This window comes from Syngnathoides biaculeatus, chromosome 4 (assembly GCF_019802595.1).
Source record: "Syngnathoides biaculeatus isolate LvHL_M chromosome 4, ASM1980259v1, whole genome shotgun sequence".
NCBI classification, from domain to species: Eukaryota; Metazoa; Chordata; class Actinopteri; order Syngnathiformes; family Syngnathidae; genus Syngnathoides; species Syngnathoides biaculeatus.
The window spans coordinates 22,632,504-22,644,511 of NC_084643.1; the positions used below are offsets into that span (position 1 = coordinate 22,632,504).

At 40.6% G+C, this 12,008-nt stretch overlaps 1 protein-coding gene across 1 annotated transcript; it reads right to left on the minus strand.

Moving 5' to 3' along the window:
* Positions 1-10: 10 nt before the first annotated feature.
* Positions 11-11,964, minus strand: LOC133499102 (ubiquitin-conjugating enzyme E2 G1-like). Its single transcript, XM_061816666.1, has 6 exons — positions 11,785-11,964; positions 8,700-8,802; positions 8,531-8,628; positions 5,322-5,500; positions 5,093-5,200; positions 11-1,629 (listed from the first exon to the last, which is right to left on the minus strand). Exons 1-5 carry the CDS (start codon positions 11,825-11,827, stop codon positions 5,114-5,116), a joined length of 510 nt encoding a protein of 169 aa, XP_061672650.1. The 5' UTR covers positions 11,828-11,964; the 3' UTR covers positions 11-1,629; positions 5,093-5,113.
* Positions 11,965-12,008: the final 44 nt, after the last annotated feature.

Here is a 12,008-nt window from a genome sequence, read left to right on the forward strand (position 1 = left end):
AAAATAGGCACTTGTTTTACACACTTTATTTAGCATCATGTCCAAATGTACACTGCGTTGACACAAAATGGATAACAAAACTAGTAGCAACATTATAGGGTGGATTCCCTGGACACCATTTTCAGAGCATATTGCTTGATGACGTTTGAAAAACGCACTGAATCTGTGCAAATACAGTGAACACCGGTCAGAGGTCATGGTAGGTTAGAAAATGTTGACGTAAAATAGCAGTAAGATGATCATCAAGTCTACTAAGAATATACATCACATTCATCCAGGATGAACATTGTAAATGGTATCCTTCACACACTCAACTCATTCAATCCTGATTGCATGTGCCAAGATGGTTCTTTTGTAATCAGTCTGTATTGGTGTAGATGGCACGGCCAATGCAAGTCCATTATGAAGAAGGAAACAGCTTTTTTTTTTTTTTTTTTTTGGACCAGTGCACTTCATTGAAAGTAAAAGGTGCATGCAGAATTGTGACTTTCTCCAATTACAAAACGTGTTTGTGTCAATCCCACGGAAAAAAAAAAAATCTGAACTTTAACGTGATACATGTTGGCTAAATGTGCACCAGGAAAAGGTCAAGGTGATGAAAGTTTTACCTGTAAGTCTACTTACAATCCTCACCATCGAAACCACCTCCCCCTAAAATGTGAAACATATCCACAAAGAAAGCCCAATGTGCAACAACATACCAAACATTGAGAACTCAACAACTGGATTGAGGTAAATTCCAAATGCCACAGCAGTACACACGACACACCCAGAATTATCACAGCTTGTACACTTTTTCCTCCACAGACCCTTTTTGGTTGTGGCAGTTAAAAGAAATTTTCATTGACCAAATAAGGCCAAGAGGAACTTGGAAGTCGATCCTGAGAAGTTGGCACAAACCTAGTGTTAATGTTAGCCATGCGTGTGCAAGAAGTCTATATACGAGAAGTTCATGGCTCTCACAGCAGAGAAAGCCATTCCGTTCACAATGAAAATCAGAAACAAGACGCAAGAGAGTTTGAAGGGATCATGCACATTTGAGTCATTGCTACCCTCGCATAGATAGCTAATACTAGCCGGTCGCGGTCACTAAAAGAATGAAATAAAAGATGTTTAAGTGCCACAAAAACCTCATCATCTCTTTCTGAACAATAAGCAGAGTGATGAAAGGATGCCAATAAAAGGCAACAGTGAGTCAATGAAAATCACAATCACTTCTATTGACAGATAATGCTGGGCTGACAAATACAGTATGTAGTAGCGAGGACAGGGCGGGGGGTACAGGGGTTCTTTAAAAGGTAACGGGCTTTCATTTCTTCGACTCAATCTTGACCACTAAATTGCATAAGAAACCTGGTATTATAAAGTACAAACTGTTCAGCAGCAGATAAAAAAGCAAGTTAATATACAGTAGTGACATATTTTACATCATTAGTTTTCCAAAATAAATAAAATTAAATATACAATTCCATGTAGGAAGTAAGTGAATTTTGCTGGTAGTGTTCTCAAATTTGCTCTTGTGGTGAATGACAACAGCTCACAGAAACCAGATTCCAACCATTTCCTTTTGTCTTGCAAAACAAGGGGTGCACAAGTCGGAAGGTTTCCCTCTGGAGGTGTTTCAATGAACTGGAGGGAAAAAAAAAAAAAGATAAATCACAATCATGTCCTAAATTTAGATTATTCAATGATTTTGCATGCAATATTTTGCGTTCATTTGTACTCCTTGGAGAAACAATGCAGCATCCACTACTTAACCAAGCAGGATCTACAGACTCATTGTGAAATACAGGTATCCTCGTGTTTGTGACGGCACATGATTATTAAAGACAAACATCTAAAATAACGTAGCATAGAAGACACTGGGCTTTGGGGTGACTTCTCTACATATTAGTGAACACGACTCTGTCACAAACAAAAAATTCTCAACTGACTAACCTGATTATGGTTAGTATGAAGACTAACGCTCAGTAACGGCTGAGGCCCAATATGAATTCATTTTCCCCACCTCCTCTAGCTACGAACCAATCTTGAATTACAAATCTATTTTTACAAAAGTTTCGGTTTTAAGTTGTTATTAAACACACTGGGCACAGTTCTCTACTCCCCATGAGATGTCCGTGTGCTAACTCCACACCTTTTGCATTCACTATATAATGGGGAGAAACAAAGAAAATGTACAAGAGGAAAGAAAGCTGACCGCTGTCACTGCTGGAATTGAACAGGAGTGGATTATGAATGTCATAATATGGGACCTTAATGGAAAAAAAGAAAAATCCAACCTTCAATACAAGTGCATTTATTCAGTGGGGAAAAAAAATCCCACATAAAGAAATAATTATTTGACCTCAAATAATGTGTGTCACAATTATTAGCACCCCTATTTTTAATACTTTGTACAACCCCCCTTTGCCAACAAAACAGCACTTAATCTTCTCCTATGTTTCACAAGATGGGAAAAGACGGAAAAAGGGCTCTTCAGCCATTCCTCTTTGCAGAATCTCTAAATCATCCAGAGACCTGGGTCCTCTCCTCTTCAGCTCACCCCACAGGTTTTCAATGGGGTTGAGGTCTGGGGACTAAGCTGGTCATGGGAGGAGTTTGATTTTGTGTCTGGTGAAACATTTCTGTGTAGATTTGGCCATATGTTTAGGGTCATTGTCACCCATCTTCAGCTTTCGGGCAGAGGGCAACAGATTTTGATTTAAAATGTCCTGGTATTTCAAAGCATTCGTGATGCCATGCACCCTAACAAGGTTCCTAGGGCCTTTGGAAGGGAAACAGCCCCACAGCATCACCGACCCACCCCCATACTTCACAGTGGGTATGAGGTGCTTTTCAGCATACCCATCTTTCGTGGCACCCCAGACCCATTTAGTGTTTGTTGCCAAAAAGCTCAATCTCGGTCTCACTTGACCAAAGCACACGGTGCCAGTTGAAGCCCCAATACCGCTTCGCGAACTCCAGACGTTTGCGTTTATGATTGTGAGTGAGGAAAGGTTTTCTCCGTGCATGCCTCCCAAACAGCTGATGGTTGATTTGGAGATTTTGTGACCCCAGGATGCTGTCATTTGTTGTAGTTCTGTAACAGTGAGCTTTGGAGATATTTTGATTTCTCTTACCATCCTCCTATCTGTGCGTGGTGGAAAAATGAACTTGGGTCCTCGTCCAGGCTGAAAAGTGGGGCGTGCAATATTATTTGGCCCCCTTGCATGAATACTTTTTAGCGCCGCCTTTTGCTGCAATTATAACTGCATGTCGCTTAGGGTATGTCTCTATCACTTTTACACGTCGAGAGACTGAAATTCTTGCCCATTCTTCCTTGCTTAACAGCTTGAACTCAGGAAGGTTGGATGGAGAGCGTTTGTGAAGAGCAGTCTTCAGCTCTGCCCACAGATTCTCGATTGGATTCAGGTCTGGATTTTGACTTGGCCATTCTAACACCTGGATACATTTATTTCTGAACCTGTCCATTGTAGATTTGGCTTTATGTTTTGGATCATTGTCCTGTTGGAAGATAAATCCCAGTCTCAGGTCTTTTGCAGACTCCAACAGGTTTTCTTCCAGAATGGTCCTGTATTTGGCTCCATTCATCTTCCCATCAATTTGAACCATCTTCCCTGTCCCTGCTGAAGAAAATCATGAGGCTGCTACTACCATTTTTGACAGTGGGGATGGTGTGTTCAGGGTGATGTGGTGTGTTGCTTTTACGCCAAACATATCGTTTTGCATTGAGGCCACAAAGTTTGATTTTGGTTTCATCTGACCAGAGCACAATCTTCCATATGTTTGGTGTGTTTCCCAGGTGGCTTGTGGCAAACTTTAAACGAGACTTTTTATGGATATCTTTGAGAAATGGCTTTCTTCTTGCCACCCTTCCATAAAGGCCAGATTTGTGCAGCGTACGACTGATTGTTGTCTTATGGACAGAGTCTCCGTCCTCAGCTGTAGATCACTGTACTTTATCCAGAGTGGTCATGGGCCTCTTGGCTGCATCTCTGATCAGTCTTCTTCTTGTTCGAGGTGAAAGTTTAGAGGGAAGGCCGGGTGTTGGTAGATTTATAGTGGTCTGATGCTCTTTCCATTTCAATATGATTGCTGCACAGTGCTCCTTGAGATGTTTAAACATTGGGTCATTCAAAGATCCTCACTGAACTTCTAGAGTGAGTTTGCTGCACTGAAAGTAAAGAGTAATATTGAACGCCCCACTTTTCAGTTTTTTATGTGTTAAAAAGATATGCTCTCCCATTTGCTATCGCTGTACCATCTTCCTGGAATCCCATTGGCTAGGAGGGACGTCAATCTTTACCCATGATGATTTTCGTTTAACTTTGACTCGAGTGTCACCGAATCATACGCTAACGCATATTGGTAAAGTACAACTTTTTCGCAAGTTTTTCGTTTGTGTTTATTGCAAGTTTATTATTCTTTCTCCACTGGGGGCCCTAGAAAAACTTTTGTGGAATTAAGTGACGTGTGTGCGTACGATCATGCATATATTTTCTCTCGGTTGTCAAAGTTTGCCTCCTCCTCCGTCCCCCACGATGCCTTTTGGTCGTCTCTCACCCTTCTCTTCCCATAGTCACCCAATGCCAAAGGTAAATGAACATACTTTCCATTTTTCTTTATATTATGTACTTTGAATGCTGAATTGTTGTTTTTTTAGGGGTTGGGGGGGGGGGGTTACAATGGATTAGGCTAGTTACATGTAAAAAGCACAAAAAAATTCACGTTATGAAACAACTTCCGGCACGAATTAATTTAGTAAGTAGAGTTACCACTGTATATATAAAAATGTATTACCTGACAAATAACGAAACAAGATACGAACTAGTTAGTTTTATTTCTTGATAATGGTGTGTCTTCATATATATATACATAGTTATTTGAAATAACACCAATTAAAAAGTTTTCTATAAACTAATTTTGGAGGATGGAACAGATTACTTGAATTTCAATTGGAAACACTATTCAAGTTTAAGAACGTTTCAGGTTACAAACGGGCACAGAATGAATTAAGTTTGTAACCCAAGGTTCCACTGTATTGTATTATTAAAAAGCCTGAACTGGTTGAACACTTGTACAATCTTACCCTGGAATTCACAATGGGCTTCTAGTCAAAGGCCATCTCTTGACTTTTTCTTACACAACGAGCAACTTTTCTCTTAAATTCACCGTTGGGGTCCTCCCGCCACTCTTTCTGTGAAAGAAAATAGCTTTAAATTACAGCCTACGTGCCAACGTCACAAGGATGAATCAAGACAGAGAGAATAAGGGATTCCGAGTGTAAGGATGGGAAAAGAATATCCAGTAGTACTCACTGCAGCATCTACATTAGCTGGTGAATCACTGTTGGGGTCCGCCAACATGGATATAACACTAATCATGATTGTCTCAACCGTGTGGATGGGTAGCCAGCGCTCTTCAGGCTTCTCATAGCCAAATTTATCCTCTCCAGGCTCATGCAGGATAGAGATGCAAACATCCCCGTTTTTTGCAACTGTTTGGGTACACGTTAAAACAACAGTTTGTATAAGGAGTTTAATGTGGCACACAAAATACTTCAATGAGGACTGCATGGTTGCCGAGTCATTGGGTGACATTTTGTATAACTAAACTGAATGCTTCTAAAACAAATAACTATAAAGCAGTTATTGAGCAATGGAAAAGTGAATGATGCAGTTTCACTAAGATTCTAAAAATATATCTTCAGAGTACACATACTTATTAGCCAACTAATTAAGCAACTCCGGTGTTCACCTTAAATAGTTTAATTCACACAGCCATTTTGGTCAATTGTATCCATTGTATATTTCCGGGCTTCCAACTACACCAGGCAGACTGCGTCACAGCGTTATCGGGGAAAAGAAAAGGCAGCGGGATGCGCTTCTATAGCAACAAAAAATGGTGTACCAATCCCATTGAAGGTGCAGTTTTTAAATTGTAAGTCATTCTACTCGCTTCCTGAGCTTGCTTAATTTATACTCACAGGTGTCTACATTCACCATCACGCTAACATGAATGTCGCACAGTGAACGCTCACTTAAAAAGTAAACTTGAAAGAAAAAAAACCCCACCCAGATTCATCCCTTACTATTCTTGGAGACTTTAACAAAGCTAAACTTAACCACAAAATACCCAAATACAAGTAACATATTGACTGTGCTAACAGGGAAAATAACACTCGACCAATGCTATGCTCCAGAAAATGATGAAGACTGTACTATCCCCTGCGCAGCTCTGGATTTGCCTGATCAATTCAATTAATACCATCTTACATTAAAAAACTTAATGTGCAAATTGTGTGGTGAAAACATTAAAGTGGACCTATGAAGCAAACTTAGAACTAAAAGACAGTTTAGACTTTATAGACAAGAGTGTCTTCGAAACTTCAACTGGCATCCTGGACAGTTATATCCTATAGCAGTCTGTAAAGCTGTATGTGTGTATCAACAAAGAGATTTCATACAGTGAGTAAAGACAAGGCGTACTTTAAAGTTTTGAAGTAGAGATAGGGTGCTAGATACTGGCAAAGAAATTAACATAGCAAAGAGAAATTGTGCAGCAAAGCAAGAAAAACAGTTAACCGCTGAGTACTTCAACTCAGTCTGGCGTGGATTAAAACCCCTAACCAACTACAAGCGACCATCCCCCCCAAGCAGAAAACGATAAAGGACAGGCTGACAACTTGAACACCTTTTACTGCAGATTTGAAAAGGACACCACAAACACCCAGCTGCACTGACCACCATCACACCTCTGACTCCCCCTTATGCATTGACTATCCACGAACAGGATGGGAGACGTGTCTTCAAACAAGAAAAGATTGACAAAGCGGCAGGCCCAGACCTTTTGTCCTCATCCTGCCTCAAGGTCTGTGGTAACCAACTCACTCCTGTCTTCACAAAGATGTTCAATGGATTTCTAGAACTGTGAAGTGTCACTCTGTTTCAAATGTTCCACCATCATCCTTGTCCCGAGAAACCAATCTCTTGTCTAAAAGATTACACTGTGCATGAAGTCCATTTAATGCCCCGTGCTACCTCAAGAGCGTCACAGGTCCCGATCCCCTTGCAGTTTGCCAACCAATCAAACGAGTCTGTGGATGACACAGTCAACATGGAACTGCACAACATCCTAGAACACCTTGACGGCACGGGGACCTACGAAAGGATCCTGTTGACCGACTTAAGATGTGTTCAACACCATCATCCCCATATTCTTTTCATCCAAGCTTCTCCAGCTCACCATCTTGCTTAACATCTGGCAGTGGATTTACAGCTTCCAGACAGACAAGACAGAGCGGGCAACACCTCATCTAGATCCAACTTCATCACCGGCACAGCCCAAGGATGTATCCTCTCTCCGCTGCTCTTCTCTCTCTCTACATAAACAGCACCTCAGCATCCATATTTCAAACTCTTTAATTTTGCAGATGACACCACAGTCATCGGTCTCGTCAAAGACTGGAAAGTGTCTGTGTATCGACAAGAAGTGGAGCAGTTGGAGCTGAACAACCTGAAGCTGAACATGCTCAAGAATCTAGAGATGATTGCGGACTTCAAGAAGCATCCTTTGCTGCAGTTGCCCGTCAGGCTATCCAAATGCCCTGTGTCATTTGTTGAGACCTTCAAGTTCTTGGGAATTACAGTCTCTCAGGACCTGAATTGGGAGACAAACATAAACTCCATCCTCAAAAAGCCCCAACAGAGGATGGACTTCCTGTGGCTTCTGAGGAAGCACTGCCTGCCACAGGAGTTGTTGAAGCAGTTCTACACAGCAGTCATCGAATCAGTCCTGTGCTTATCCATCACAGTCTGGTTTCGTGCAGCCATTGTCTCGCCGGTCTACATTATTTTCATTTCTGTTGTTGACCATCACTGTCACTGTTCCAGACTATTGTTTTATTAGTCATTTCAAACTGCCCTAAATTGCTACAAGACTATCACTTTCACAATTGTCAAATAAATAAATAAATAAATAAATAAATGAGTAAATGAATAAATAAATAAATGTATAGGCATAACCACATTACCGATATGCTTTTATTCCTCAGTGACACTCTGTACTGTGTTTTTATGTTATCTTGCAATATTTTCAGTCAAAGGTTGTCGTATTAGAGCGGTTGCAATTACCAGAGAAATTCTTTTTTTTTCTTTAACAAACTTAGCAAATAAAGATGAATCTGATTCTGAGAAGAGTTTGGAGAAGGCCCTTTTCTGCTCTATCTAGACTGTGCCAAACTCACAAACCAATATTTGAAGAGAGATGGGTGGATGGAGGAATTTTGTGTGAACTTGACTGCCACGACATCAAAAATCATGGGTGAACTACAGCAGAAACAACCGCAAGCATGAACCTTTGACCTCACACATTTTATATTGTATTCATGTGAGGATACGCAGTATAGAAAAAGGATGGAAAAATTAATGGCCCCCTCCCCAAGTGTGCGTATGTAAAACCTGTTGGTGCTTAAAAAAAGGTCCACATATCATGTGAACTTAGTGTGTGTTTGGGATTGAGTGTTTACCATTCGGGTGCCATATTTCAGTTATGAACTTCATCTTTGGAGGCCGAAGAGGATAATCATAGGGGAAGGTTAGATATGCTTTAAAAAACCCTCCTTCACTGGAATACAAAAGATGACAAAGTTGGTTTAGAGAAAAACAAAAGAAAACGTGTCTAAAGTGCTGACTTACAAAAGGGTATCCTGGGGACCAATGATCACAACTTCCCATTTATATATGTCGTCATCATCTATCAAACCTGCTGAAAAGCCCTCCACAGGATTCTTGTTGAGCTCTGAAAAAAGGGAAGAAATAATTTAAATGGTCAAATTATGCTAAATTACATTTACTTTGTGTTCCTCACCATGAATATTCAAATATATTGTTTTGCTACAAAGAAGAAAAAAAGCACACAGGGCCTCATTTATTCACTGTGCTTACTCATGGATGTGTTTTTAAATCATGCAAACATGTTTAACGCACATTTTTTTTTTTTTTTTAAATCAAGATTTTCATACTTATATTTCTAAATTCTCAAACATCTGTATCGTCGAAATATGTGGCTCATATTTTCTTGTGCTTCCAATACTAATTTCATGAATTCCCCCAACTAAAAATGTCTCTTTACTGTGTAATATTTATTCCTTATTGTACAATTAACAAATTATACAGTTTGCTCATTCTTGTCTCTTAAATTGTTTTAGTATAGGTATCCTTTGTTTTGTATGTGCCACATTGTCAAACTTCAGAATAAAATAAAAATGGAAAACCTTATTTCAATGTATTTAATAGTCCCAAAACAACTTCCTTATTACTGATTGGCTTTTTTATAATTTGCCGTTCCGAGCCACAAGACATTTACTCCGTGTCACTATCGTGTAGAGCAGGGGTCCTCAATGTGTCAATTGCATGACCCCGTGACAAAACCCCCCAAAACAAAACAAATAATATAACATTAGCCTATTATCTGTCCTGTTGCTTGATTGATATACAAATATAATCGATGACATTTGAAATGTTCTGCCTATAAGGTCACACACATACACAAACAGCACTAAAAGGTAACTGCAGGTGTCAAAACGGCCCTATGTCATGGCACCATGTCAGAACTACCAAGCTAGTCAGTGAGTTCCAGTTGACAACAATCGACCGTGTTGTGTGTGTGTGTGTGTGTGTGCGTGGGGGGGGGGGGGGTAGGAGGCCACCGGTGCTCAGGAGAGGACTTTCATTCAAAGATGACTTGGGGTATGTTCACATACATCCATCCATCCATCTTCTTAGCTGCTGATCCTCACAGGGGTCACGGTCAGTGCTAGAGCCTATCCTCAGCTGGCAACAGGCAGGAGGAAGGATACATCCTGAACTGGTTGCCAGCCAATTGCAGGGCACATTCAAACAATAATTCACACTCACATTCACACCGACAAGCAATTTAGAGTCTTCAATTGATGCATCTTTTTGGGATGTGTGAGGAAACCGGAGTAGTGGGAGAAAACCCACACAGGCATGGGGAGCACACATGAACACATCAGGAGCTGGGATTTGAACCCAAGTCCTAAAAACTGTGAGGTCACTGTGCCAGCCTCAGACTAATTACATATACAAAATAAATTCAGTGTTCTGGATAGTTTGTGGGCGGCACGGTGGGTCAGCTGGAAAGCATTGGCCTCACAATTCTGAGGTCCCGGGTTGAATCCCAGCCCCACCTGTGCGAAGTTTGCATGTTCTCCCCGTGCCTGTGTGGGTTTTCTCCGGGCACTCCGGTTTCTTCCCACATCCCAAAAACATACAACATAAATTGGATACTCTAAATTGGCCCTGTGTGTGATTGTGAGTGTGGCTGTTTGTCTTGATGTGCCCTGCGATTGGTTGGCAACCAGTTCAGAATGTACCCCGCCTGCCTGTCGACTGCAGAACTCCTGCTACCTTTGTGAGGATAAGTGGCTTTGAAAATAGATGGATGAATAAATACGAACTCCACATCCTGGGCCAACTTAAAAATAAAAGCCTGAAATGGCATTGATGTCCAATGTCTTAATAAATGAACCTCTTATCAATCTCTAATTGGTGTGGCGGCTGCCTTGACTGCGATGGAAAAACGCTGGGGGAAAATAGAGAGGGCAATCACAGTTGTCTAGTTCTTTGCAGTTTGTGACCATACTTGGCTGACCACAGGTCAAGCTTAAGAACGGAGATGAAAATTGACAATTCACAATATTTATGGGGATTTTCAAATGAAAAGTCAGTGCTGTATTTGCTTTAATTAAGTTGCCGTTCACGACTGCAATTTGTAATAGTAAATGTATTCACTTAACTCTTGGTCAAGTATAATTTTTTTTGGGTGTTCTATTTATCATTTATCCTTAGTTTCACTTTAATTTTGCACTCAAAACTGTTGCATATTATTGAAAAGTAGTGCAATAAAAACATTTTTCCCTAACATGAGAAACAATGACCATTAATAATCATCATTACAATATGGATCAAAATGCTTTTTTCTCCCAGCACCATGTGTCTTTCATTGTTCTACCATTCACACGGGGGAAAAAAATGATTCATCATTTTGGATTTAGGGAAAGGTAGATTGAGCTGGAAGGTTACTGTGTACACAGCAGGCATTGCGTGCATGTTCTGTGTCTTCATAGATAAATGGAACTACCATTTGTGGGAGCAACACGATGAATGCCATCAATGCAGTCAATGGCTGTCATAGAAGCAACACCTGGACAACAATAACTTTGCGGTTTGGCGTCAGCAATAACGACCAACGTTTGTCCACATAAAGAACAACTCCCGGACGAGCAATATTGCAAATAATCACTGAAATTATTATCTCAGTTGTCATTTTTATTATAATTTGACACCGTGAAAGTTGTACAGTCAGATTTTTTTTTTTTAACACGTATTCAATACTGTGATTTGTAACACTCTATAATTACTGAAACAGGATTTAAGAAGCTTGATAGGTCCCTGTAATCATCATTCCTTTGTTCTGTCAGCTAACTACTAGTGACGAACTCGCTAGCCCGTTAGCAAAGCTACATTGGGATTCAGTTTTTGTTTGTGAAATTGCTATTCCAGCAACACAATATTCGGATTTCCACCACACGCTAGTAGCCATAACTGCCGGTTGCTGAAACCAGACGCCACCGTGTTAGTTTTACATTTGTGTGCTCAACGTGATGGGCTTGACTGGCTAAGACACTAACGTTAGCTCATAGCTACGTAAACTTTACATTCGACTACTTCTGCCCGTATACAATGATATTTATTTTACCTGCAAGTTGTTTTCGAAGCAGTAACGCTGATTGTTCGGTCATGGTATGTGCACGTTATTGGAAATGTGGTTTTATAAATACTCCCAAGAAAATTACAGCTAGCCCAGATTAGCTGCCTCCAGCCGCTTTCCCTCTGTGTTTTGACACAAGGTTCAGCTGTTGGCTTTAGACACGCGCATGCGTGCATCTTATTGACAGCTCCCGAGTGCCTGTTCATCAGTGT

What these genes read in the sequence shown, in the direction of transcription:
- LOC133499102 (XM_061816666.1), bottom strand. Translation starts at nt 11,827, where the DNA reads ATGACCGAACAATCAGCGTTACTGCTTCGAAAACAACTTGCAG. An exon ending in TGAAATATGGCACCCGAATG is followed by an intron (nt 5,501 to 8,530) that starts GTAAACACTCAA and finishes GTACCCAAACAG; the next exon opens with TTGCAAAAAACGGGGATGTT. An exon ending in CAGCTAATGTAGATGCTGCA is followed by an intron (nt 5,201 to 5,321) that starts GTGAGTACTACT and finishes TTTCTTTCACAG; the next exon opens with AAAGAGTGGCGGGAGGACCC.